The 27,954-nt window shown below is 52.8% G+C and overlaps 2 protein-coding genes across 12 annotated transcripts in view; one reads left to right on the top strand and one right to left on the bottom strand.

Annotated features, from left to right (window-relative positions):
- The window catches only part of birc6 (baculoviral IAP repeat containing 6), a 134,669-nt gene that overhangs the window by 81,505 nt on the left and 25,210 nt on the right, over positions 1-27,954 (top strand). For 10 of the 11 annotated variants that reach the window (XM_061227497.1, XM_061227491.1, XM_061227500.1 and 7 more), the window contains exons 63-64: positions 3,120-3,284; positions 4,324-4,489. In XM_061227497.1, the coding sequence (XP_061083481.1) occupies positions 3,120-3,284; positions 4,324-4,489 (331 nt within the window). The remainder of the gene's footprint in view (positions 1-3,119; positions 3,285-4,323; positions 4,490-27,954) is intronic. The other variant, XM_061227495.1, reaches the window with a different exon arrangement.
- LOC133117958 (protein TUNAR-like) lies at positions 11,329-12,397 on the bottom strand. The gene is made up of 2 exons (XM_061227507.1): positions 12,165-12,397; positions 11,329-11,546 (listed from the first exon to the last, which is right to left on the bottom strand). The coding sequence occupies exons 1-2, from the start codon at positions 12,198-12,200 to the stop codon at positions 11,358-11,360; spliced, it is 225 nt and encodes a 74-aa protein (XP_061083491.1). The 5' UTR covers positions 12,201-12,397; the 3' UTR covers positions 11,329-11,357.

The following is a 27,954-nucleotide window of genomic DNA, read 5'->3' as shown; positions in this document are numbered from 1 at the left end:
GGCACGTTGTCAAACCGTGTTGTCTGCATTCTAAGTAGGCGCCGTTGGTTGCGAAGACGTTTTCTTGTTTGTTATTGTTGCGTTTTACTGAAAGGGAAATTCTGCAAATTAAAATTTAATCATGGGCTCCCATGCTGCGATAACTACTGTGTTGAAGAGATTACTCTCTTGTTACGCCCGCCAGAATGGAAAAAGTGAACGGGGAAAAAACTTTACTCATTTTCACTTATTAGGGCTTATTAGGAGCTTCTCATTAGTGGTGTCAATCGAAAACACAGAGCAGACGCGGGCGGCCCCAGACAGAAGGGTTCGCTCTTCCTGCGCCCAGCCAGTTAGCCCTTTGAAGACTTTGTTATTGATTTTTCTTCTTCTATGATTTCAAACCGCATTTGTACCTGCAGAAAGGTTTCACCGACTCGCTGAAGGGAAGAGAGCTTCCAGAGAACGGGGTCCCGCAGGCTACGCGGATTCAAACTCCCCCCCCCGACTGTTAATGAGACTCTCCGTCCAGACTCCTGTGACTTTGAAGTGCCTGAGAAACGGAGGGAACGGCGAGTCCCTCGGCCCCCGAGCCCTTTGAGTCTGGCGCCGCGAGACGGCGGCTGGTCCCGCTAACGGGTCCCGACCCTTTCAGCGTCGCCCGCGACGACCTCCCGCCCACTCCGGTGCGCCGGCATTAATGGAGACGGTGGTGGTGATGTCTTCCCGCCCGACGCTCTCCTTCTCGACGGTCCGGTTTAAACCCGGCGACCCCGGACGTGCCGGCGCGGCGCTCCGAGTTATTCCGAGTTAATCCTCTGCCTTTGCAGCTTTCGGAAACCACGTCGTTCCCGGTTTCTGTAGTTTCCCGGTTTTGGTGCGCAGCGGTTCGTCGATAACCCTGTCCTCAGCCGGCCGTGCAGCCCCCCGTGCAGCCCCCTCCGTGTGGCTGCCCTTGGTGAGTGCGCCAATTAGCTTGAGAAGGGCTGCGATGATTATGTTTCGCGCCCGGGAGCCAGTGATAAAACCGTGGGCTCAAGCAGGTGCTCAACCCCCTCCCCCTCCTCCCACAGTCTGTGAAAGTGACCTGTGTGCCCACTGCCTCTCGATTGGTTCCCGCACACCAGCTGAGTGGTACCGGCTCCCCTTGCTCATCTTCACACCAACAGCCAAGCTTCTCGAACATTCCGGGGGTGGGGAAAAAAAATAATTCAACAGGCTTCCTGTTGAAGTGCCTCTGAAAAGCACACACGCGACTGTTCTTGAGACCGGTGAAATGTCCTTGACTGAAATGTAAATGCTCGGCCACACAGCGCGCTTTTCCCCTCGAGTCCGCGGCGATCCCAGACGCGCTGGCGTTCTGCTAAAAAAGAGAATCTGTTTTTTTAAAAAAAATACAAAATCGAGACGTTTCCGGTCATGTCTGCAGAAAGACGAGACGGCGCGTCCGAGCCAAACAGGAAAGCCTTCGTTTTTCAGAAAGCACGGAGATCTGCAAGCTGGGTTCATATCAGGCAGCCGGCAGCCCCGGTCCTGGTCCTTTTCCAGGTGTGTTCCCGTCCTGCTTAAGCACGGAAGAGCTGTGAGTCACTGGCTTCACTGGTCCCACTGAAACGGGCTTCCGGGCCTTGAGTGGCAGCTACGCTGTCCGCCCACGCTGGGTTGAGGCGTCGCTCCTGTGGGGTTTTATTTTCTACCTGCCTAACGGTCACATATTTACACCGTGCAGTTTTGTCCTGTTGGGGGTGCACGGTGGAAACATTGAGATATCTCAGAACTGGAGACAGTGTTCACTTTTGGTCTCCGTGGATTCAGTGTGACACTGGAGGTTTTTTGGCACCAGGAGAATGGGCGCAGGGTCCCTAAATGTGAACGGATGAATAGATATGGTGAAAATAAATTCTGTGCGGCTCAGGATAAGATTGGTCACTGGGGAGTAATTTGTTCAGTGTGAAGAAATGTTTGAATTTAAAAGTACTGTCCTTCGCTGCATACAAAAGAGCCCCTAAATTGCCCCTGGAGTCGATGCGGCTTGAAAGGGGATGGGGTCGTAGCGGTGTTTCCTCAATATACATGGGTGATTGAAATATACGTGGTACAATTGGCCACCAAATTGGGAGAAAATGTGGAAAAAGTCTGAAACAATTTTTTTATAAAAGTAAAAGCCTCGTCTTGAGTGTCTGGCAGTATTTATAATGTATTCGTCTCTAGTCTGGCAGCCAGTTTGTGTGTTCAAAGCATTCTACACTAATATTAAAGTCTTTCACCAGAAATGTGTCTTTGGTTGCACTAGTCCCATCTCGCTGATATGAGTTTATATGACACAGAAGTGGTGGTTTAGGGAAAGAGAAAAGACAATAAACCTTTTAGGATAATACAATAGAACAGACAACAGAACAGAGAACAGAACGGTGTAAGCCTATAGTTTAGTAGGTAAGATACTTGACTTAGACCTAAAAGGTTGGTCTCAGTGGTGGTTCAAGCCCCAGCTGTTGGGCCCTTGAGCAAGGCCCTTAACCCCACATTGCCCCCGGGGCCCCTGCTTAGCTATCCCAGCTGACCTACTGTTCATGAGGCTGAGTCAGCAGAATGAGTGTCCAGTGTGTGGGGGGGTACCCAGGTGTCCAGTGTGTGGGGGGGTACCCAGGTGTCCAGTGTGTGGGGGGGGTACCCAGGTGTCCAGTGTGTGGGGGGGTACCCAGGTGTCCAGTGTGTGGGGGGGTACCCAGGTGTCCAGCGTGTGGGGGGGTACCCAGGTGTCCAGCGTGTGGGGGGGTACCCAGGTGTCCAGTGTGTGGGGGGGTACCCAGGTGTCCAGTGTGTGGGGGGGTACCCAGGTGTCCAGCGTGTGGGGGGGTACCCAGGTGTCCAGCGTGTGGGGGGGTACCCAGGTGTCCAGCGTGTGGGGGGGTACCCAGGTGTCCAGTGTGTGGGGGGGTACCCAGGTGTCCAGTGTGTGGGGGGGTACCCAGGTGTCTGAGTGGCCTCCTCTCGCCCAGCCTCAGGTGTCCAGTGTGTGGGGGGGTACCCAGGTGTCCAGTGTGTGGGGGGGTACCCAGGTGTCCAGTGTGTGGGGGGGTACCCAGGTGTCCAGCTTGTGGGGGGGTACCCAGGTGTCTGAGTGGCCTCCTCTCGCCCAGCCACAGGTGTCCAGCGGGCACGCGGGGGGCACCAGTGAGGAGCAGCAGCTGTACTGGGCCAAGGGCACGGGGTTCGGCACGGGCTCCACCGCCTCGGGCTGGGACGTGGAGCAGGCCCTCACCAAGCAGCGGCTGGAGGAGGAGCATGTCACCTGTCTGCTGCAGGTACGCCCCGAACATAACCTGTCTGCTGCAGGTACGCCCCGAACATAACCTGTCTGCTGCAGGTACGCCCCAAACATAACCTGTCTGCTGCAGGTACGCCCCACACCACACACCACACCACACACCTGTCTGCTGCAGGTACGCCCCAAACCACACACCTGTCTGCTGCAGGTACGCCCCAAACATAACCTGTCTGCTGCAGGTACGCCCCAAACCACACACCACACCACACACCACACACCTGTCTGCTGCAGGTACGCCCTGAACATAACCTGTCTGCTGCAGGTACGCCCCACACCACACACCACACCACACACCTGTCTGCTGCAGGTACGCCCCGAACATAACCTGTCTGCTGCAGGTACGCCCCAAACATAACCTGTCTGCTGCAGGTACGCCCCAAACAAAACCCACCTGCTGCAGGTACGGCCGCCGCAGAGCGTCACAACATAACCCGCCGCACCACAGCACACCGCACCAAAACCCACCAAAACCCACCAAAACATAACCAACCGCAACCCAACCGCTACGCACCGCAGCACAGCCTGCCATAGGCTGTAGTGTGACTCATCTACTCAGAACAACATGTGGGAAATATGAGACCTGAGGCGATGAGTAGAAACCCTGCACCTGTGATGGGCCCCCGGTCTTATAAATGCAGTGTGTGATGTGCTCCTTCCAGATGGTACACCGACTCTCCTGTGTTTACATAATTATGTGTTATGAATGTATTATGACTCTCCTGTGTTATGCTTGTGTGCTTTGCATGTGTTATGAATGTCCTGTGTTATACATGTGTTATGCATCTAATATGATTCCCCTGTGTTTATATATGTGTTATGATTGTCCTGTATTATGAATGCGTTATGAATGTGTTATACATGTTACGACTCTCCTGTGTTATGCATGCGTGTTATAAATGTGTTATGGGTGTCTTTTGTTATGCATGTGTGTTCTGTGGTGACACGTGCCCTGCCCACACTGCGTGTAGGAGGCGTGTGTTTGCCCCTTTCTGAGGGCTCCTCTCTCCTCCCCGCAGGTCCTGGCGAGCTACATCAACCCGGCGGGCTGCACGGGCCCTGGAGAGGCCCCCCCGGGGGAGAGCAGGGGCCACAACAGCAACGCGCTCCCCTCCGTCCTGCAGGAGCTGCTGAGCCAGTCCTGCCTGATCCCCGCCATGTCGTCCTACCTGCGCAACGACTCCGGTGAGCACGCGGTTCCCATGGCTACGGGCGCTGGGTGGGGGGGGGCTGCTGGTCTCCGGGCCTTTTAGGGGCGGGGGCGGGGGCGGGGGGGGGGGGGGGGGGGTTTAACGCCCCTGTTACTGGGAACGCCGCTTCCTCTGATTGGTGGATTCATTTGATGCCCCCTCCCGCTCCCCTGTTTTATGCGCCCTGGGGTTCTGCCCCCCTCTGTCTTTTATCCGATGCGAGTCTGGCTAGCCTCCCCATCCCGGCTGTAGATCTGTCCAGCGGTTCATGCAGAGGTTGCATCTGCACAATGGCTTCCGCGACCTTCCCGTGACCGGTGGCTAAACGGTCGCTGGTTAGCTGCCAGCTTGCGCCTCTTGACTTCAGATCTCACCTCCAATTACTATCAGGGGCCTCGGGTTTGCCCGAGTTTGTCCCTGCTAACGGGCCTCTCTGCACCAGCGCTGTTTGGCTGGTCAGTCACGTTTCTCCCCGCCGCTGGTCACGGCCCCTGCCCGGACCACAGGGGGGCGCCCTCGAGTGTCTCTAAGTGACTTCACTGTTTGTATGGAGCAGTGAAAGTTATAATAACACAGCTTTGTGTCTTCCCCAAGACCTTCCAATTAATTCAGAAAAACTTGAAGCCATTTTAATTAGACAAATCTGCTGATATTTATCCCCCTCATTGCTTTGTCTGTGTAGGCAGGATAAAAAAGTGCCTCCCGTCTTATTTAATTAGCGGTTACTTATTTGCCTCCGTTTCGGTGTAATTATTTTAAAGCAAACTGCGCTGAATCGCTGTTGTTCCTCTGCCGAAAACAAAGCCCTGTGTGATAAGGGAACTCTTTCTGAATCAGAATCGCACGGTTTGTTTAATGTTGGGAAAATGCAAAAGCCGTCTGGGCCAGACGCGCTGTGTGACGGGAATATTATTACGAGGACGCTGGAAAATTCCGGAAAGTTTTCTCCCGAGCTTTGGGTCAGGCAGCAGGGAGTTTGCAGGAGTTTGGTGTCTCGCGATACTGGAAGGCGAGGGCGGATGGGCCTGTTTGCAGCGGTCGCTGTCTGGCCAAGTCAGTATTACTGCAGGGAGAAATGGAGTGAAGGAATATGTATTTTAATGGAAAGTGGCAAATGGGTTCAGCGTGTAAGCTATGTGTGCCAAGCAAGGTCTTTGCTGTGTGTGTGTGTGTGTGTGTGTGTGTGTGTGTGTGTGTGTGTGTGTGTGTGTGTGTGTGTGTGTTTGTGTGTGAGTATGTATGTGTACATTAATGATTAAGAAATGCAATATAGAGAGATTAATATAATTTGTCCTCATCAGTGTGGTTATTCATTCCCAGTTCTCCATGGTCTAGAGAGTGTTTAACGAGCTTAATGTGCTTTTATTGGGTCATGTGCAGTCTTGATTTAAAACGCCCCTTCCCCACGTGCACACACGCATACACACAAACACACACACACACTGTTTGTAATATGAGCCATGGCCTTTCCCATGGCAATGCTGAAAGTCTTTGAAAATATACAGAAAGATTCCTAGGTTGAAACATTTTCTCATCAGTCCACATTAACTGCAGTCAGGTACAGTGAAGTGTACACGTCGCAGATTGCACAAGAGAAGCTTTGGCTTTTTTAAATGTGTATATTATTCTGTGTGCTGTGGGTGAGTGTGTGCTGTGGGTCTGAGACCAGGAGCAGACCCCTGAGCGCAGAATAACTCCCCCCCTCTTCAGTCAGGAAGGATGGAGCTCCTGAAAGGAGCGGGAGAGAGAGGTGGGAGCGGATGAGGAGAGAGAGAGAGAGAGAGAGCAGGAGCAGGTAAGGGGGCGCCTGTCTCCACCTCGCCCGCGGCAGGGTGGAGAGGCTCCTGCGTCTCTTACAGTGAGACGGGGCTCCGCAGCCTCCGTGTGGCTCAGCTTGCGGGAGGAGACAGTGTGATGGGCTGGTTATCCTCCTCTCCCCTCTCCCTCCTCATTAGTACTCGTCTGAGGCTCGGAGAGTCGATGCCTGCGCCCTGTTCCTGCTTCCCTGAAGTCCGTACTGTTCGAATGATGTGGCGTTACGCTGAAACGATGAACCGCCAGCTCGCCTTGTCGTTTGGAGAAAACTGCGTGAAGTAAAATGGCGGCTGACTGGAGCGGTAGATTTCCCTTTCTGTCCCTTCACTGCAGCCTGAGCGTGGGGCTCGACTTACAGACCGTCCCCTGGTCTGGTCCCCCGAGGGTGACCGTTAAATGTACATTTTGGGCGGAGTGTAAAGGTTGGGGAACAACAGGGCTTTTCCATCTTGTAGGTTTGGTTCCCCAGTGGAGCTCTGGGGTTGTACCCTTCAGTGTAGTGTGTTTACCTGAAGTGCATCAGTGACGATACACGTGTATAAATGGGTAAAGTATGTAGGCTGACTCACTCAGGAGAGGAGCTGCTGTTATGGCTAACAGTGTTGTGTATGTGTGTGTGGCTGCATTACATGTTGTCCTGGCATTGGTTAGACAGTGGAGCCTGTGTCTTCAGCCTTAAACACACAGCTTCATTGCTCTTTCATTGGTCTACCCGCTGTGCTATTGCTGGTCTTTTCCTCATGTTATATAATTACCCCCCCCTGTACATATTGAGCAAAAATGTCATCTTTATTTCAAATGAACCCGATCACCCTAGACCAGCAACAGCCAAACAAACAAATCGGTCTCATCTCTGAACATTTTTATTTTAGCGGTGTTACCCCCCTCCCTCATCCCCACACACACACACGCGCGCATGAATGTGCGCACACACACACCCATTCTGAAATGAGCTTTCCTTGAGCTAAAAAAACAAATCATTCACCAAGGCTAATGCAACACAAGCGGTGTGAAGCACACATCCAGTGAAAACACAAACGGTGTGTAGCAGCATCAGTGTCGTTTCCTGGGCACCGCGTTCAGGCCGCTTTCAAAGTGACGAATGACAGCTGCGCTTTGGAGGAAGCACCCCCCCTTTCCCCCCCTCTCCCCCCTCGGGACTTACCGCCCGCCCCTTGCCTGCCGCCATCTTGCTCCCCCGGTCTTAATCCCGCGCGCGAGGAACAGCGTGTGGCGGCTTGTCCCTCATCAGTCACCGCCATCGCGGGAGCGCATTACGCCAGCGCCCCGCTCCATCACGGGAACTTAAGCCATTAGTGAGAGGTAATGCCTCTTAACGTCACCGCCAAACCCATCCCTCTGCGTTCAGTTCTTCATTCCCACCCCCCCCCCCCCCCCCCCCCCCCCCCCGCATGCCCCGTCTTCTTTCCCCCTCGTGTGAAATCGCGGTTTGTAGAACAGCAGCGCAATTAGCCTGTGCTTTTGTGTGGCAGGCGTGGGGTGTGAAGACTGGGGTGGGAGAGAGGGGGGGGGGGGGCTCTCTGTTCAAAGTGTCACCCCAGCGCTAATGCGCTCAGGCTATTAATGAAGATCGTTTAGCCGCGTGTAATTACCCCCCCCCCCCCCATCCGCAGATAGATATGACTGAAGATTGTTCCCCGCTCCGAGTGCGAGACTGAGTGCCATTTACTGTCACTCAGGCTAACCGCCACTGCAGACTGACTCGGTCAGTGCTCCTGACGACACGGACAGCGGTTTATGTGCTTGACCCCAGAGCACGGTGACCCCTGCCGACCCCTGTCGGTTAAAGCGGTCCGGTTTCTCTCACCGTGTGACGGCGGTCTACCCACGATGCATTGCCCTTTCAGGCCCTAACCGGATTTGGACCCTCCTGTAAAGCGACAAACGGAACCATCGCTGACGCCGCTTCCTTCGGTACTCTCTGTTCTGAGTGGAATTGGCTCCGTCTCGCCGGTTTAATGGCTTGGCTTCGCCTTTTGTGGGTGGGGACGCTTCCCAGTTTACCGTCACCTTCTGACGCAGCCGGTGCCGTAGCGGCCCTGTGATAGGCCCCCCTCCCCCTCTTGGCACCCCGGGCGCGGGGCGTACGCGGACGGCGTCAGCGGGAAGCGGCCGCGGCGGGGGTGAATGGCGCGGGAGCAGGGCCAGCGCATGCGCGGCTGATTTACGGCGGCCGTGCGTGAGCCTGTGTTTTAATGGCCGCCGGGCCTGGGGCTCAGGGCTGGGGCTGGGACCGCTGAAGGTACAGCCTGTACTCTGAGCGCCCCACTACACCGCTGCTGCTGCTCCACAGAGTGTCTCTGCCTCTGTCTCACACACACACTCAAGCACAGACTCACACACACATACACACTCACTCACTCACGCACATGCACACACACACACACACACACACACACACATACATACATACACCCACACACACTCACTCACTCACTCACATTCACACACACACTCACACACACACATTCTCACACACTCCCATACCCCTACGCATTACCTACCACGTTAATACACAGACGCACACCATCCTCCATGCATGCACACATGCATGTAAGCACGCACACACGCACACACACACGTACGCAGTGTACCACCTTAATAAACACGCACACACACACAGACACACGCCGTGCTCCGTGCCTGCACACTCTCACGAATGCAGACACACACACACACACACACGCAGAGAGAAACGTGAGCGCGGTGTTGTGAGACAGCGGCTCCGCTGGAATGGAAGGTGCTTTTGTAGCGGCTGCAGCTGCTTCAGCTCCGTGTCGGGGGCCGTGCAGTTCAGACGCTCTCGTGTCCCTCTGTGCGTGAAGCACGCGACACCATGCCAGAATATCCTCTCTCACAGCAGGGGCGTTTGAAGTGGAGCACGCTGACCGAATCATAGTCCATACATCACAGCGGACATGTCCACAGGGCACAGTATTCCCCTATCAGAGTCGCCCCGGAACACTCTGACCCATACTAACCCCCCGCCCCCAAGACTTCTAATGACCCGTAGTAACCCCCTTCCACAAATGATTACATTATTACCCACAGTGCCTCGCTGCGACACCGTGTTAAAATATGACCTACAGTAACCCCCCAAACAAACAGAATTTAAATTCCCCACCGTACCCCCGAGCACACAGAATTTTAAGTGTCCAACCTACTCCCCCTCCCAAATCGAATCTAAATTACCCACTGTAGCCCCCTGCCAAACAGAATTTAAATTCCCTAATCTACCCTCCCCCAACTCACAGAACTGTAATCCCCCCTATGAACCCCCTACCACACAGAATTTAAATTCTCCCATCTACTCGCCTTCCCACACACAATCTACATTTCCCACTGCACCCCATACCTCCCAGTCTCAATTCCCCACTGCACCCCATATCTCGCAGTCTAAATTCCCCACTGTACCCCATATCTCGCAGTCTAAATTCCCCACTGTACCCCATATCTCGCAGTCTAAATTCCCCACTGTACCCCATATCTCGCAGTCTAAATTCCCCCCTGTACAGCTCACTGTTACTATTGAAACAGCTCTATCACCAGAGCCTGGGGCGTCTGTGTTGTGCGGTGTGTGACCTGCAGGGAGGCTTCCAGACCTTTTCCGCTCCGCCTGAACGACGTTCCCCGCGATCACCCCCCCCCCCCCCCCAACGGGTACAGCGGCATCCTCGGTCTGATTGACAGCTGTCATCGCCACGGCGACCGCGGGCCCCCGGGGAGGGAGCGATGACTCGCGTAACGCCGCGAATTTTAGCGGCCCTCATTACGGGCCGTCACCTCACCTCTGCCAGCGTGTTACTCCCACCGTAATCCACCCCCCCCCACGCTCCACGCCGCAGAAATCCCCCAGCAACACAGCCACGCACCGGTCATTGATACAGTCGCTTTTTTATTGGTCAAATTACCTATTGCACAGTACATCTAGAGTTTATTCATATATTTATATATAAAAGCCCCTCCACCTCCTTTGTACAGAAACGGACCGCTGACACTACTCTGAAATCAGGAGTGAAACGTACACAGTAAAAAGAGGTTCCCTTTCTCCCCATAACCAAACAGCAGTTGACGGAAAGGCAGACTGCGTGAGTGTCAGTGGGGTCGTTGGCGTGTGCGGATACAGTCCTTCCTCCAGAGGAGAGGGGCCCCCGCACCCCGTCTCCGTGTGACAGTTTCATCATAACAGCCAGCAAGCTTTTTTCCCAATATAAAAATATCTTTCTGCCACGTCCTCCTTCCTCCATTATTGCAGATCTCCCTCTCTGGTTTGGTCTTGGAAATATGGACAAAAAAAATAAGGAAGGATGGTAAAAGCTGGCTGCCATGTTTCCCCCCCACAGGGCTTGTTTTTTTCGGGTGGTGGGGTGGAGGATAAAATCTCTCAGCAGAGTCCTGCCTTTTGGACACACACGGGCGACGTTCTGCAAAGCCCCTCGGGTGCCCGGTTGTCAGGGAAACGTACCGTCCCACGTCTGCAAAAAAAAAAAAAAGAGAAGGAAACAGTCCCTCACGGTTTGTCTTGTGCACACAGTCCCTCACGGTTTGTATTGTGCACACAGTCCCTCACGGTTTGTCTTGTGCACACAGTCCCTCTGGTGAAGCTTCTCCACGCCCGACCCCGTGAACACGCCGTCTCAAACCCACCGTCCCATTTCAGTCCGTTAATCCAAAATGGATTTATAATCCCTTTTAAAAAGAGCGTTGTTCTGAGTTATTGGCGACCCCCCCCCCCCCCTCCTCCTCTCCCTCTCCTTCAGATAATCACTTTTCGAGTCCGGCGCGGAGTGGAGCCAGAACCTGGAGGGGGGCGGGAGGGGGGATCGGGGTCCACGGTCGGGGGGGCCCCCTCCCGGGGCACCTCCAGCCGAATGTTATCTCCCAGCTTCCCGTCCGGCCGGTGCTATTGTCCGTCTCCGTTGGTGACGGCCGGTCATGTCTGCGGCTCTCCCGCGGTCCGGGGGGGGGGGGCAGGGGGGGTGTGTGGGGGGGGGGGGGGATCAGGGGCGGGGGGGCGTAGTCCCCCTTCACAGGGTGGTGTAGATGTACACGAAGACGATGACGAACAGGTTGAGGAAGGTCCCGACGATGCCCAGCATGGCTAGTATGGACTCCTCCCGCTCCTCTTTGCCCTCCTGCGCACGCACCTCCTCGATGGTGATGACGGTCGTGCCCATTGTCACAGCCGAAAGCCTCCCCAGGACGCAGGCGGTTACCTGGGACGGGACAGGGACAGCGTCAGAGCGAGTCGCAGACACAGACACACGGACGGCGCGGTCCCATTCGCACGCCTCCCCCCGCGCATGCTCCCTCTCCCTGCCCCCCGGTGTCTCTCCGGCACGCAGCCGGAGCTCGAGTCAGACCCCCCCCCCCGAATAAACCAGCCCCGCTCAGGCGACAGAGCGCTGCGTTAAGCCCGCCAGCCGCGCTGAAACAGCGCGTGTTTCCCCGTCCTCAGCCTCTCACTGCAACTTCCCTCCGTGCGCAAAGCAGCCTCCACAACAGCAGCGAGCCTGATTGATTGGACGGCTGGATACCTCTCGCACACACAAAGGCGCCCGGCGCCGGCGCGTTGAGTCATCTCGCTCAGGTGAGCCGTCGCGCGACGCGCACCCCCAGGGGATTGTGGGGAGGGAGGGGGGGGGGGGGGGGGGCGGGGTACGGCGGCGACCAGCGGCGCCTCAGCCCCCCGAACTTACAGCCGCCAAATCGCGCGTCGCGGCGGACGCGGTTCAGTAAAACGCCGATACCCTCCCTCTCCTCTCCACCCTCCACCCGCTGGCTCTCCGGACCCCCCTCCCCTCCCCCGGACCCCCGTGCACGGCCAGGCTTACCCTACAGCTTGTGAGGAGCAGGTGGACATCCAGCATGCTTCAGTGTGTGCAGCCGAGGGGCATGGCGGGGCGCAGGTCTGCGTTCGGGGGGGGAGCCGCGTCGATCCCCCGCTTCCCCCTGCGCCGGCCGTCTCCACGACAACCCCGCTCGCTGTCCCGCTAATATTTCTCCCGCTGCCAAAACAACCGGACTGTTAGCAGCTTCCATTCAGGGGGCTGGAAGATATCCTGTTTTCCCCCGAACGCTCCCCCTCCCTCTCCAATACTCTCTCCATCCTCCCTCCCCTCCCCTCCCCTCTCCTCCTCTTCCTCCTCCTCCTCTTTCTTCTTCTCCTCCTCTTGGTGCTTTGACCCTGTTAGCGGCTCAGAGAGAGAGAGAGAAAGAGAGAGAGAGCGTACGGTGGCGTGCACGCCCCCCCCCACCCCCCAGCAGAGCGGGTTTAGAGCGTTACGGTCGACCCGCGTTCCCGCATGCCGTCAGCGGGCAGCCGTCCCGGGGCGGAGGGGTCCCCTCCAGCTGCACCTGGCCCAGCGGGGGGGTTCTGCGCCCGGCATTACCCCGCAGCCACCCCGACGTGTGTGTGTGCGCGCGTGCGTGTGTGTTGATAGTCCTGGAGTCGCTGCTGTCCGAGCGATTGATCGAGCGTGGAGAGAGAGAGAGAGAGAGAGAGAGAGGGAGGAACGCAGGATGAGAAAGAGAGATACGACGTGTCCCTTCTCGGCGACTCGGTGGATGAAATGCGCGCGGCGCTCGTTGCCTTTCCCTTTGTCAGCTGCCGCCGCGGTCTCACGGAAAACCTGCACGTCGAGCGGAGGAGGTGGGGAGAGGAGGAGGAGGGGGAGGAGGGGGAGGAGAGGGAGGAGGGGGGGAGAGGGGGAGGAGCTGGCTTAGCGACCGGGAGAGGGGGCGGGCCAGGGAGGGTGGGGAGGAGGGGAGAAGATGTGCTCTTCAGGGGGGGCTGGAGAGGGGAGCGGGGGCTTTGAAAAGCAGCTCGGTCGGAGCTGCCCCCTTTGTGTCCAACTTGCCCCCCTGCCCCTCCTTCTGGGGTCCCCTGGGCTTTTTGTGAGGGGCTCTGCTCACGGCGACAAAGCAGAGGCATGTCCCCCCGCCCCCCCCCCCCGCCCGTCCCGTGCGTGCGGCTGGGACCGAGCCCCCCACAGGGGTCTCTGTGCGAAACGCGTGCGAGTCTGCCGTCTGTCGGATGAGTCACCCTCGCTCCCCCTGCCCCGGGGCACTCCGTTCCCACCAGCCCTAAACCTGTTCCCGCTCCGCCTTCCCCTCCATCGCGAGGGGTGCGTGAGACGAACGCGCGCGATTCTTCCCTCACGGAGGAAACCGCGTCTCGTTCCGCCACAGGGGACGTGGCTGCGTTAGGCTCGTTTTTGTTCTGGTTGGACCGGTCTCTGTTCATACGTGTGCTGGTTCTGTCGGTGTGCTGTTGGGGTTGTTGTTGTTTTTTTTGGAGCGCCATTAACACACCGTTTTGCTGTGTGTCCCTTTAAACAGCCTGTCTTTGTGCAGCGCTGCCACTGTTGGCTGAAACAGCAGGGACCGCTCGACTGCATGTGCCTGGATTCAGCCTTTCCTGTGTTCACACGCAGATGCTTTTTACACATTCATTTGGTAAAATACAAAAAAAAATGTTTGGCCTATAAATACACTAATAATTCAGGATTGATGTTGCTTAATTATCCTTTACCATCACGTAATATGATAACCTGTGATTTCATTACATTTGAAAAATAATAACTTCATCCACATATCCACATATCTACATAGTATATAGGTATGCTGAAGAAAGTGTCGCCACGATCCAAAAAAGTTGCATCACTGTGCAAACTCATTTAAGCACAGAAAATGATACATGGATACAGCGAGACGCTGGTATTAAAATGTAGGCGATTCTCGGAGCTGCTCCATTCTGTTGCGAGAGGTAGTCTGTTACCTTAGCAACTGAGTCTCTTTGGGAGCCATAAAGCCAAACGCCCAGCAACTCTGACAGGGAAGTTACAGCACCTCCGCAGTGCTGGTTGTGATGCTGCTAGCGCTAATCCTCACCCACCCTCAACGTGCTGAGTAGCGGAGGTGGAATGTCCTGGTTCTTGTACAAAGCGCAAGTCCCCTCCCTATGTTGTGTGAATCGTCTGGATTTGATCATTAGCCCAACTCCTGTTCCTCCGGTTTGCGGAGCGAATTGGTGAAATTAGCTGACTGTTCTTGGGTGGAAAGAACGCGTGGCAAGACTTCTCACCCGTGGACTTTCCACCTTGGCTCAGTAGCAAATCTAGATATTTACTGGTTATAGCTAGCCGCTTTCATTTGCGTCCAGCTATTTTTGCCAGCTTGCTCATTTGTTTGCTTCATAAAATGGACAGCCTTTGGCTTAATCCTTGTGGCCCTTTTTTTTGCCACTCTGTGTTAATAGGTTGTAAACACTTTGTATCATAGCTGAGAGGGGCTGACGTCACAGGCCAGCGTTACAGACTTCTCCCAAATTCTCAGTCACCGGCCTCCACCATGTCACGTCACACAGCATCACTGGAAGGGGCCCCCTCCAAAACACAAATCCAGTTATATCAGCACGCTAATAATCCAGCTATATTACTTGTATACATCTGTTATATTTGCTTCAGCAACTTTGTTATGTGTTGTTAATTCAGTGGATGGCCGTACCCAGGTTAACTCACAGCAAGTACAGTACAGTGTGAAATACAGACTGCCTGATTAGACCAGCAGCATTAACCCGCCTGTACAGTACTGTAATTCTCTAGCAGCTGTTGTAGAGTCTGTGTGGATATGTGCAGTGGGCAGGCTGAGTGGGCCCGGTCAGGCTTGTTCACTGTTGACCCCAGCCCTCGTCATGTTTTCAAGCACAAAAGGCCTGCTGTTATTGGCCTGTCTGTGTAAAGCACTGCGTTTTGTCACTTCTAGTTCTGTGCCTCCGTATTCGTCTTTTTTCCCCAGATTTATTGTTTTGACAGACACCTCACCTTCTCAGATAGATTCCTGGATAGCTTGTGAAGAGCTTGCCGTTCGGAAAAAGAGATTACACCACATATCGTAGTCAAGCATGACGCGTTTGCCTTTGCGTTAGTGGCTGGGATGCGTTTGTATTTTAAAGTGGCCTGTGTAGGAATAGGAACAGTATAGACACAGTATATAGTCTGTTTTAACAAGCCCGTATAGAAACTGTGAAGAAAGTCTTCTTCCCAGATCAAATGAAGACTGAAGTCCTGCCTTAATCCTGGGAGAAGGATCAGATTTATTAAACTGGCGTAATGAGTTTTCCAAATGAACCATCCAGCGTCATCCGTCTCTCAGAGTGTCTCCGCCTTACCTTCTTAATAAAGCGAATGTTAAACTGACACGTTTCCTTTGATCACGGAATAATACGCGTATGGGTGTTCCGTGATAATTGCCGTCCGCAGACTTAAATCATAGCCGAGTGAATTATCTCTCTGGACCGCGGAGTGAAATTAACCGCGGTCAGAACGGGCAGCTGCCCAGCTGGTGTCACCGGGCAGCCCGTTCGAAATCAGAGAAGTGAAATTAGTATCTTTTCTGACTCGCGGTATATTGCTTTTTGAAAGACATTCAAATTACATGTCTTCTGATTGTAATGTAATAACCGTATTCGACTGATTTTTTTTTAATTCTTCTCCGCCGATAAATATACAAGCGCGCTTTGTAAGATAATTGGTATCGGCGGAATGGAATCATCATAATGGACCAATTACACGAAATTAACTCTTCAGCGGCGCGTGCGTTGAGTTTGCGGCTTCGCCTCCCCGCTCTACTGCAGCCAATTTAAAGTGTATGGAAACCGAGAAGTGGAGTCGCACCGGCGGAGTAAACGACGAGGCGTCCCGGCGTTTTGTTGAACTTCACGTGTAATGTGATAGTCCCAGAGCAGCCGGCGAGATGCTCTTTTTAATATGTTCGCAGCGTGGATTAAAGACTCATTATCGCCTGAAAGTGCGATGGCACGTTATTGACGTTTTCGCCGCCTCTGCTGGCAGTTAAGGTGAGGTAATCGTCCCCCCCCCCCCCCCTCCAGTGCACGTGCGCCGCGGGCGATGTATGGAACGTGAGTTCTCCTAACTTCGCCCGGTTACTGTTCCTGCTCGGGAGTGGCTGACTGAACAGGTCAGCGGCCGATATCGATATTTAATTACGCGGATTGATGTTTGCGGAGATTACGGAGGAGGTTTAAATTCTCTCGCGTGATCTGTTGTAAGGACAGCCCGGCGTCTGGAGATGAGGAATTATGGCTTCGTAAATTGGACAGGGGGCACTTTTGTGCTTTAACAAAAGGAATTGCTTCATTTTGGCTGTCTTGCTTCCAAGCAACAAAAAATATATATCTCCGAAACAAAAAATGCAACCAATCACTTGGTCCTGAAGACCTTACAATGACAGCAGGCAGAGAGTGGGCGGGAGATGTAATGTAACCCATGTTCAGCGATCTACTTAAGGGAGATGAATGGTCTTTACAGCAGACTCGGTCTCTGTACCGGGGTACATAACACTACCTGGTGCTCTGAGGATGATCTATCCCCAACAGGCCTACTACGTCCAGGTCAGAGTTGTGATCTCGGGTGACATCAGGTGTGTGGAAACGCCAGGCCCAGCTGGGGCCTTGCCTGCTGGTGTGCCTCGTACCTTACCTGAGCTGATCTATCACACGCTGTGAGCTTCACACCCCGCGGTTAACCGCCGCTGTGCCGTGGGCTCTGCTCGACCTGCTCCTCCTGGACTCCTCCAGCTCAGGCACAGCCACAGCTCAGGCACAGCCACAGCCACAGCCCAGGGCACTCCCCACCAGATCTGCCCCCGTGTGGATGTGTGCGTACTGGAAGTAGAGAGAGACGGAGAGAGATGGAGAAGACTGAAAAAGAGACCGAATCGGAGAGAGAGACAGACTCTGCCTCCCCTGTCTAGCACAGGCCCGGAGAGTCCCTTTAGAGCCCTCACCGTTGCCAGGAAACCTTCTCTGTTTCGGGTGAGTTATCAGCAGCACAGGATCACTTCACTTTAGGATTCACGCAGTTCCAGGGCTCAACTGTGCTCCCATTTTGGGAGCATTCGCTCCTGAAAAAATGATGTGGGTTAACTGGAAAAATAATGTAAGAGCACATCTACTAATTGGGATGCATTAGTTTGCTCCTCAAGTTTTCAACTCCGGAGCATACACATTTCTTGGACAAAATGCTAGTGTAGAGCTGGAGGTTCATAACTATCCTTGGGCAGGCAGGGGTTCCCCTTGGCCCTACCCCCTACCCCCCAGTCACCAGGCTGGTGAGGCCAGGTCGGGGGTATGCAACCAGGGCCCGTCACTTTCACAGTTTCCAACTCCCAAGTTACTTATCAGTTGTTTTACTTGTTCTGGTGTTTTTGATAGCGATGAGCTACAGCTGCAGACCTTGCCTGTATCGCTGGTGTAAACCTTTTCGTTGTGGCTTGGTGCAGCATTGAACTGTCATTGAACTGTCCAGCGTCATAAGCTTGATTTGCACTTGTGAATATGAGTTTGATATAAAAATGTGTTTGTTTGGGACTAAACCAGCGCGTATAGCACCGTGTGAGAGTGGAGCTGTACAGTGGACTAGCTCCCTGGGCAAGGTCTTGGGGCTCACCCTGGCCCTCACCCAGGCTCTCCGAAGGCAGGGACCTCTTCAGTGCGCACCCAGCCGTGAACCCGCCAGACACGTCCAGACTCCAGATTGGGCGTGGTCATCCGTGTCTCTCCTCTGACCTCGAGACTTGTCGTCTCACACAAGCCTTTCCATCGCAGTCGTGGTCCACCGTCTTCCCTCGGCCCTTTCCAACACCGACCCTCGGCCGTCCGAACAGGATGAATCCCCACACAGCGCATCCTGCCCTTGTTTACACGATGCCGCCATAATGCACATACTAATTGGCAGTTTTTCAGGGTAATACGGTAACGCTGTTTGTCTCCTGGAAAACCTGTGGAAATGTAAACACTCGAGGAATCACTTTGCGGGTCTTTGTTTGGGCCCTGGTTTCGGGGCGGAAGCGCTAATCCGTGCTAAGTGCTAATCGGTCACATTGTGCTGTGAGCAGAACGGCACTGAGCCCCATATAAAGCGGAATGCACTGCACTTTATTATTATGAGTACTGTTACCTGCTGCTCTGTCTCCGCAATGAAATTATTTTCTCATCCGATTAGATAAATCCTAATTAAATTCCTGGCCGAGGCTGGCCTCTTAACAATATGCTTCAGTTTCCCCTCACTGTTTCAAGTAAATATTTTACTGTCGGGCCTTAATTAGCTTTTTCTTTTTTTGTTTTTCTCCAGTTTGTTTGTTGCTGCACCCAGCGTACTGTGTGTGTGAGAGTCTCACCTCATCTCCATACGGGGATTTGCATAACGGGGCGAGGTTCTCTTAAAAGATGCCCTTTTTAAATTCCATAAAAAGCCTCCATTCCCGGCTTCTCCCCGTGCAGTAAAATACCAAATGTCACTCCCCTGGTTGTCAGGTTTAATAAGGGATGGGCTGGGAAGGAGAGCAGACGCTGTTTCTCCCGGCGAGCTGTCGGGGAAGCCGGGGCTAAATTGGACAGGGGCTGGCGCGGGAGACGGAGAGGGGTTTTTTTTATTCCGACGCGGGGGGAGTGAGAGGGGTTTTTAATTATGGCGGGGAATGAGAGGGGTTTTTAATTAAAGGTGAGGTCGAGAGTGAGCACCAAGCACCTGCTCAGGGAGGGAGGGAGGCCACGCCCCCTGCCGCGCCTGATTGGCTGCTGTGGACCGGTCTGCTTTCCCTGCACGCCCAACAGAGGCTTTCTTATCCTTGCTTGTTTTCAGATGTTCTTTCGGTTTTCAGATGTTTTTAACGCCCACTGAGACCAACTTGCTTTTGGGAGTATGTTTAAAGGTCATTTCTGGAAGATGAAATGGGAAAGAATATGCTGTTGCTATATGTGGAATGATAAGTCATTTACGGCGATTTGAAAATGTTTTTAATCCTTTTAATTTAAAAGCTAAACAACGAAACCCATAATTTGCAGTGAAAAGCTTTGGACCGTTCCACTGCCGGTTGTGGATGGTTTCCTCCATGTAAGTGGATTGCTTCTGTGCAACCTGAGAGGAGCTATTAAAGCAGCATTTATATACTGACGGGTGGTCAAATGAGGAGTAACTAATGAAACAAAGGCAACTGCAGTTTTCTCTGGTCTCTGATCCCGTTGTCTGTCATTGAGACGAATGTTGTTGCAATCAAAAGGTAGCATAAGCTCATTTAAAGCCGTCTGTTTTCTTTGTGGTCGAAAAAAAGAAAAAAAAAAAGAAAAGCGTGCTTGTTTTACCCGGTCACATGTAACGTATCAATCATTTTGGCATTCGGCTCTTATGTCAATAGCGTTCCCCTATTTACAGGTAATAACTACACGTTTGTCTTGCAGTGCTGTTTTTAAATTATTGCCCAAAGCTTTTCCCACATAAGTCCTGTTTGTTTAGCACCCATAAAGAGATCAAGATGCATTGTGGGAGTTGTCAGCCAAAGTTGAATACACAAAGGGCAGCATTTAGCAGAAGTGTTCAGCAACCCGAGGCCTTGACCAAGCCTGGCCAAATGGCCTCTTATGGAAACCTGCCTAAGAGCCGGGCCTTTAACAACAACTGGCCTGAGGTTTCAGAGGCTGCACCCTTATCTTTGGGGAAACCACAGGGCTTTGGCGGTGTTCTGTGTCGATATGTTTCCTATGCGCCATTAGTCAACCTAATGGTAAAGTGGAACAATGGAGGCGGTGGAAACGCTTCCTCCCTGTGACCTATAGGATTACCCTATCCTCAGTTACTGAATACGCCACTGGCTTCTTCAGCTAAAAAAGGTCTCAATCAATCAATCTTTATTTGTATAGCGTGTTTCGTACAGCTGAATGCAGTGCTGTGGACTTGGCAAAAATCAATAAAAACAAAACAATAAAAATCTATGAAACGATGTGGTTGGAGAATGGCAGACATGGCAGATAAATGGCAAGTGGATGAAGAAGTAAGGTGTGAATACAATAAAATTAAAAATAAAAAGGGCAAATTTGTCAATGTATTGTTGCTCGGTAAAAGTGAGGCTAAAAAGGTTGGTTTTCAGTTGAAGTGTGTTTTGTTTTTTTCAGTTCATGTACATGAAGGGCATGTGCTTGACAGCGTGATCCCAATCTTGCCAGGGCACACGAACGTGGAGTCTCCACCTTCCTAAAGTTTTCAAAGCAGTTTTTAGTTCAACCCACACTCCACAAGGGCTCCCCACCCATCCGTACTGACATTGAGTACAGCAATGCCAGTAAGGATTTTAACCCTCAAGTTTTTCCTTTACGCACAAATTTAAAGCACTGCTGTATCTGCACGCTTGTCAGAAGACATCCGTCAGCTCTCTCTCCTCCAAATCGCGGCTCATTTCCCCTCTGAGCAACCCTGGCTGAGGTGTGTGTGCAGTTCCCTGGCTGAGGTGTGTGTGCAGTTCCCTGGCTGAGGTGTGTGTGCAGTTCCCTGGCTGAGGTGTGTGTGCAGTTCCCTGGCTGAGCTGTGTGTGCAGTTCCCTGGCTGAGGTGTGTGTGCAGTTCCCTGGCTGAGCTGTGTGTGCAGTTCCCTGGCTGAGGTGTGTGTGCAGTTCCCTGGCTGAGGTGTGTGTGCAGTTCCCTGGCTGAGCTGTGTGTGCAGTTCCCTGGCTGAGGTGTGTGTGCAGTTCCCTGGCTGAGGTGTGTGTGTAGTCCTGGCTGAGGTGTGTGCAGTTCCCTGGCTGAGGTGTGTGTGCAGTTCCCTGGCTGAGCTGTGTGTGCAGTTCCCTGGCTGAGGTGTGTGTGCAGTTCCCTGGCTGAGGTGTGTGTGTAGTCCTGGCTGAGGTGTGTGCAGTTCCCTGGCTGAGGTGTGCGCGCAGCCCTGGCTGGGGTGTATGCAGTCATGCGCAGCTGACGCAGACAGACTGCGCAGACAGGTGGGAGGGTTGCTTTACCGAACTGTGCTTTTGCAGAACGCACCACTCAGCAGCACGGGGCTCCACAGAGACACTCTACCAGCCCTGTATGTAGGCTGGCAGACAGACAAAATGGGTCTGTCTCCCTCCCTTCCCAATGTCAGTCTGCCACGCTGAACCCAGAGGAGCGTCCAGCATACACAACTGACCCAGATAGTGGCATTTCTGTCTTTCTTCTGTCCCTTCCTGAGGTTTGTGTGTCTCACTGTCTCCCTCTTTTCCTCCCTCTCTATCCCTCCCTCCCTGTACCTGTTGTTCCCTAAGACAGTGCATTACGTACAGTAGAAAGGAACGGGTGAGAGGGGGGTAAAGGGGAGTTGGGGCAGTGGTCATATTTATTTATTTAATTATTTATTTAATACATTTTTGGTGTGTTTCCTGTGTCGGTCATATTCGGTGTGTGCGTCTCCAGTGGTTGTCATTTGACTGGGTTGCTGTGTTTCCTGTGGTGGTATTTGATGTGTTTTTAGCGTTTCCCGGCAGTGAGTGAGTTTTCAGCCGGTTGATGTGTTTCCTGTACTTCACATTTGGTGTGTGTCTGTAGCTGCTGCTGAGGGAGCTCTCCTCAGACTGTCCGAGCGCTAATTTGTCTGTACAAGGCAGGCTGCCGTAGCGGCCTCTCCCTGGATAACTGCTTCGCCACACAGTGCTCCATATTCCTCTACTGAGTGTGTGTGTGTGTGTGTGTGTGTGTGTGTGTGTGTGTGTGTGTGTGTGTGTGTGTCTGTGTCTGTGTCTGTGTCTGTGTCTGTGTGTGTCTGTGTCTGTGTCTGTGTCTGTCTGTTTGTGTCCGTGTCTCTGTGTGTGTGTCTCTGTGTGTCTGTGTCTGTGTCTGTGTCTGTGTGTTTGCGCGAGTGTGCATTTATTACTGGGCCAAGAATGTGCTTTTCTCAGGCTACTTTGACGGAAGCTAGCCGGCTCCATTAGCAGGCTGTAATTGCCTGGCCGGTGGACGCTGGTCAGAGATCGGGCCTCATTAAGGGTGTTCAGAAGGTCAGGACTGCTGCTCCGCACGGTGGGCCTCACAGGGGCACTGCAGGGTCAGAACACTTTCCTCATCCCACACAGCACCTCTTACATACAGAACATAGCATATCTTACATACACAATACAGCACATCTTACATACACAATACAGCACATCTTACATACAGAACATAGCATATCTTGCATACAGAACATAGCCCATCTTACATACACAATACAGCACATCGTACATACAGCACACAGCGCATTGTACATACAGCACACAGCGCATCATAGCATAGATGCAATGCCAGAGAGAAAATTCACAGTAGAGCTGGGGGGGGGGGGGGTCTGTCTGCTGCCGTAGTTTTTGAACTGCCCAACTAAAAGTGTGCTGATCTCTGCTTATTCTGTGCTTTTCACATTCCAAAAGTAAATGATAAAAATATGTCTCGTGTGCTCGAGACAATTCTCAGACATGCTAAATGTCCACTTATTTTCCTGGAGGAATTTTTTTGAAGTACTTTATCCTGTGGAAAATGTGGCTGCTTATTAGATATGCGTTTTCGAATGGAAAACTTATTTTGGAACAATGCAATGTTTTGTTGCCTCCCATAGATGGGTAAACATTGAAATCTTGAGCTCACGGATCTGAATGTTTTTATCGACTGCATGTGAACTATTGGTCTTGACAGCGGTTGAGAGATGCCAAGCTTTATTGAATCAATCTGACATCCCTGGCAACTGGAAAACACGAAGGCTTTATATACCCACAAGCTGTTCTTCATCAGTGTCATTGGTGGGGAAAATTAGAGTCTTTTTGCTCGTAAAATAACTGTGACAATACGGCGGTCTGGGAAAAAAAGGAAACCACCAAGAGGACCACCAAGGGAGTTACGCACGTCTACCTTTGATGAAAATGATAATTTAAGTTCCGGATAATGTCTGGTAAGTTTAGTGGTATTGTCATTCTTATCCAATTTAGACATGCTGAGGCGGTTAAATGACATGGAAAGAGAATTCAGTGCTGCTCAATATTTTCTATTTAATGGGCCATTAGGCTTCGGCTATTCTTGGACTTGGTTTTTAGGATATTAAGGCGATGGAATCGTTAGCCGCATTAGGCCGGTCTCGCTATCGGTGGGCCTGGGAACATCGTCATCGGCTCCGCTTGTTACAGCGGGGACGGTTGTTAGGGTAACCCTTCAATTCAGCTCGGTGTCGTTCCTCATCTCTCCACTGACCCCCGATAGAAAACCCATAGAGGCCAAGGAATCACTGCTTTTCAATGGTCATGTGTCTTGAAAAACCGTCTTGCGGTCAAATACAACGCTGCCATCCGTCTGTTAAGGGAGATGTAACGCGCAGGTCACATCCGTCTGTTAAGGGAGATGTAACGCGCAGGTCACATCCGTCTGTTAAGGGAGATGTAACGCGCAGGTCACATCCGTCTGTTAAGGGAGATGTAACGCGCAGGTCACATCCGTCTGTTAAGGGAGATGTAACGCGCAGGTCACATCCGTCTGTTAAGGGAGATGTAACGCGCAGGTCACATCCGTCTGTTAAGGGAGATGTAACGCGCAGGTCACATCCGTCTGTTAAGGGAGATGTAACGCGCAGGTCACATCCGTCTGTTAAGGGAGATGTAATGTGCAGGTCACATCCGTCTGTTCAGAGGTGCTTTGTTGAGCAATTGTAAATCTTCTGTTCAGAATAATTTAATGCGGTTGTCATATCATGTAAAAAGCAAATTGGGAGGGAGGGTGGAATATTTGCCAGTGTTATGGACAAAAGACTTTAGCTGCATCAAATTTGGGTTGTTTACCTGTGCACTTAGCCATACTTGTGTATTCAGGTGCTATGGGATTTGTTTATTCTTAATTTATTAATAATGAATGAATTCCTTGGTTAATCTTTGATCATCACTGTGTTTATAAAAGGCCTCAAACCATCTTTGCTCAGGCGTTGTGTCTGTGAAAAGATAATAAGAGTCTGGTGATAGTTCTGGCTGTCCTCGTTGACTCTTCTCTGATCGTGTTCTTTCCACCCAGGCTGGGTTTGATTGGTTGTGCTAATCATGTTCTGTATACCCAGGCTAGGTTTGATTGGTTGTTCTGTACACCCAGGATACGGTTTGATTGGTTGTGCTCTCATTAGTGTTGTGCATTCCCAGGTTAGATTTTGATTGGCTGTACTCATTAATACCCGGGGAGTCCCGCCCCTGTATTCAGGGATTGGGGCCCTGTGGACCATGTGACCTGAGCCCACCACTATGCTCTGGCCAATAATTCATTAAACCCCTTCCCTTCTACTCTAAGTGTCAGAAACGCACTGTAAATATCCAGGTGAGACATGTAACAAGGCCCGAAGGTAAAATGGAGCCTGCTTTGTTTGTGTTTGTGTGTCCTGTACCTGCGTGGGCACGGGAAGCTGTGTGTGTGTGTGTGTGTGGTTGTGTGTGTGGTGTGTGTGTGTGGTGTGTGTGTGGTGTGTGTGTGGTGTGTGTGTGGTGTGTGTGTGGTGGTGTGTGTGTGTGTGTGTGTGTGTGTGGGTGGTGTGTGTGTGCACGTGCTTACTTGAACTCATTTACATTGCATCTGACTGCCTTTTGCAGTCTGGAAAGCTCACTAATGACAGCTTGTCTGTCACCTGTCATGTTGCCTTCTGCTTGGTTCAAAGATAACTGAAATGGATTTTTGCTCTGTGTGCGTGCGTGCGTGCGTGCGTGCGTGCGTGCGTGCGTGCGTCCGTCCGTCCGTCCGTGCGTCCGTGCGTCCGTGCGTGCGCGCGCCCATGTGTTCACACTTGTAATACCTCTGGGGCTGGCTGAGATTGTTCCCCCTTTTCACACAGTGCTGTAATTATAAAGTATCGAGCTTGAAGCAGTGTCCGCTAACCACTTGATGTTGGCAGCGCTCTGTGCACCTGAGCCATGTCCTCTTAATTAAACCACAATACACAGGTGCTCTTTGTTTTATATGAAGAGACCGTTAAGAAAGATTGCCTGGTTGCCTTCCCCTCTCGGCCAATCACAGAGCTCAGATGGATAACACCGCCTTATCACAACTAGTTGGTTTTTTTGGTGGGGGGGGGGGCTTTTATGTGAAGTGAAGCCTTCTGGGACATTTCTGCAATTAATGGAAATAATATGGAAATGAACATACTGCCCAATTGAGTATATGCTAGTCTGTGAATTCTGTGGTCAGTTTTATTGCACACTTATCTCGTGTACTCGAGGGTATTGGTCATTTCGGGGTTTTTGTGTGTCTCTTAAGTGCGGTTACACTTGGCGAAACCCCTTCGATGGTCCTGTTAACCCAAGGGGAAGCAGCAGATGGAGGCGTGCTGATTTAGGGTGGCCTAGCGCAACTGTGGCGGCCCCTCCACCCAGGGCCCCGCTCGATGGGGGCGCGTGCCGGGAGGGAGGGAGAGAGAGAGAGAGGGAGAGAGAGAGAGAGAGAGAGAGAGAGAGGGAGAGGGAGAGCCCATCTCCCTTCATCCTCCATCTCTCAGCCTCTCCTTCCCTCGTCTTCTCTCACTAGCGGAGTGTGTGTCGCATGAAGCGCACAAAAACAAGCTGCCCTGGCCCCCCCACCCCTCCGCACGCGTGTGCGTTTGCGCTGCAGGTGTTTTATGGCACCGCCGGGTGGGGGGGGGGAGATTGGACGGCAGAATTGATGGCCCGTTGGTGGCGTCACCAGCTGCAGATTGATCCTGCTTTGAGCTGCGCGGTCCCACAGTAGCCGTTTCTCCCTCCCCCCCTCTCTTTCTCTCCCTCTCTCTCACACCCTTCCTCCCTTTCCTCTCTCTCTTTATTTCTCGCACCTTCTCGCCCTCCTCTCCGTCTGCCTCCCACTTTCTCTCTCGTATCCTCCCTCCATTTCTGTCTCCATCTCTCACACACCCTCACCTTCTCCCTCTCTCTCCCTCCCTCTCTCTCTGCCTATTTCTCCCTCTCTCCCTTCCTCTCTCTCCCCCTCTCTCTGCCTCTTTCTCCCTCTCTCTCCCTCCCTCTCTCTCCCTCTCTCCCCTCCCTCCCTCCCTCTCTCTCTGCCTCTTTCTCCCTCTCTCTCTCCCTCCCTCTCTCTCTGCCTCTTTCTCCCTCTCTCTCTCCCTCCCTCTCTCTCTGCCTCTTTCTCCCTCTCTCTCTCTCTCCCTCCCTCTCCCCCCCCCCCCCCGCTCTTGTATTTATGATTCCACGCAGCAGTCCTGCTGGTTACTCCCCCAGCCCTGGCTGCTGAATGAATCAGGATATCCTCGTAGGATACAGATGAGCCCTGAGCTCTAGTGCAGGCGTGGGTGCAGAGCGCGGGGGGGGCTCGGGGGGGTGTTTTGGTTGCCGTGTTCAGTGTGGGGGCAGAGTGTGTGTACAGTCAGACAGGGAGACATTAGCTCCAGTTGATTGTGTGTATTTCAAGGACTGAACACGGACGGTGAGTCATCGTTCCTCTGGGATTTAACAATTACTCGCTCCCTGAATCCTCTTCCTCAACCCTGTACACGGTCAACAATTCACGGGTTTGCGGTCGTGAGGATTTTTTCGTCCCCCGCTCTTTCGGCTAAACCTACGCCCCTCCACCGCACCGCACGGTTCTCAGATGAAGAGCAGAACTTTCAGGTCCGAATGCATCACTCTTGTCGGACGGAGTTAGGCGCGGTTAGGCGCTGACCCTCCCACAGCTCCTGTCCGCTCAGGTAGAGAGCGCTGAAGGTTACCCTGGGCCAAGCTTACAAGCCCTCCTCTGCGTTGTATAATTTTGTTTATTACTGACCGAAAGTACTGGGCCTGAATGCCTATGAGGTTCCTTCTCCCCTCAGAAAAGTCCGTTCCTGCGCGTAGTGAATCAGTTACTCTTAATGAAATCAGGGCGCAGGGCCCCGCTGACCGTCGCGACGCGAGGGGAATCGGGAACGACTCGTGACATTGAGCGTGCCCCGGGACGCGCTCCGCACCAGCGCCTCGATCACACGCCTTACCGGCGCTCACCGCTAACCGCCCGAACGTATCCCGCGCTTTAGTCTGCGGGGAGGGTAGGGGAGGGGGGCGGTGGTTCCCGCTGGAGTCGGGAAGGGGGAGAGCGTGACGTCCGGGCAGCAGATTATAGCGAGAGGTCAGCGCCGCTCCAGTGCCGGGCGGAGAGACGGTTGGGCCAGGAATTCCAATATAAATGTAAAGCAGGGGAGCCTGGCTGTGAGGCGGGGGCTGTCCTGCTCGATTCTCCTCACGCGTCCCGCCCGCCGTTTAAAGTCCCCCCCCCAAAGTTAGACAGGGTGTCTCCAGGGTCACTCTGGCGAGAAAGACACCCAATTAGCTGCGGAGGCAGTCCATGTCGAGAGTTGGAGACGTTCATTTTGTCTAAAGTGTAATGTGCTGACCTCCGCTTGCCTCCGGAGATCAGTCATCTGGGACAGACGTGGCGGCCATTTTAGGTTCCTTAAACTTTCAGCAGCCGCGGGTTCTGTAATGAGACGAGTTGTTCTGCAGAGCCGTTACACCTTTTCTCTGCTCTGAAGAAGAAGAAAAAAAACAAAAACAAAACATGAATCATCTCAGGCCGTCATTAATCTGAAAACGGCTGATAAAAGTTTATTGAAAGTAACGCTCATTCACGTACGAGATAAGGCACTTTATCTTGGAACAGCCGTGCTTCATCTTCTAATTTCGTATTTTCCGATCTTCTTGGTTGTCTTTTCCATATCCTATTAAGGTAACCTTCTGAGGATGTTCTCGTTACCCTGTATGTTGTTTTTGGGGGTTTTTTTTCAGCGCGGCCCGTTCACAGAGTATGAGGTACGAGGGCGGAATGGGGAATCGCATCTCGTGAGATGG

This window comes from Conger conger, chromosome 18 (genome assembly GCF_963514075.1).
Source record: "Conger conger chromosome 18, fConCon1.1, whole genome shotgun sequence".
Lineage (NCBI taxonomy): Eukaryota > Metazoa > Chordata > Actinopteri > Anguilliformes > Congridae > Conger > Conger conger.
Note: the sequence above shows the minus strand (reverse complement) of the source record. Positions and strands in the feature narration are given on the sequence as shown.

Coding starts and splice junctions, on each gene's coding strand:
- LOC133117958 (XM_061227507.1), bottom strand. CDS start 12,200: ATGCTGGATGTCCACCTGCTCCTCACAAGCTGTAGG. Junction 11,547..12,164: donor TGCTCCTCACAAGCTGTAGG/GTAAGCCTGGCC, acceptor GTCCCGTCCCAG/GTAACCGCCTGCGTCCTGGG.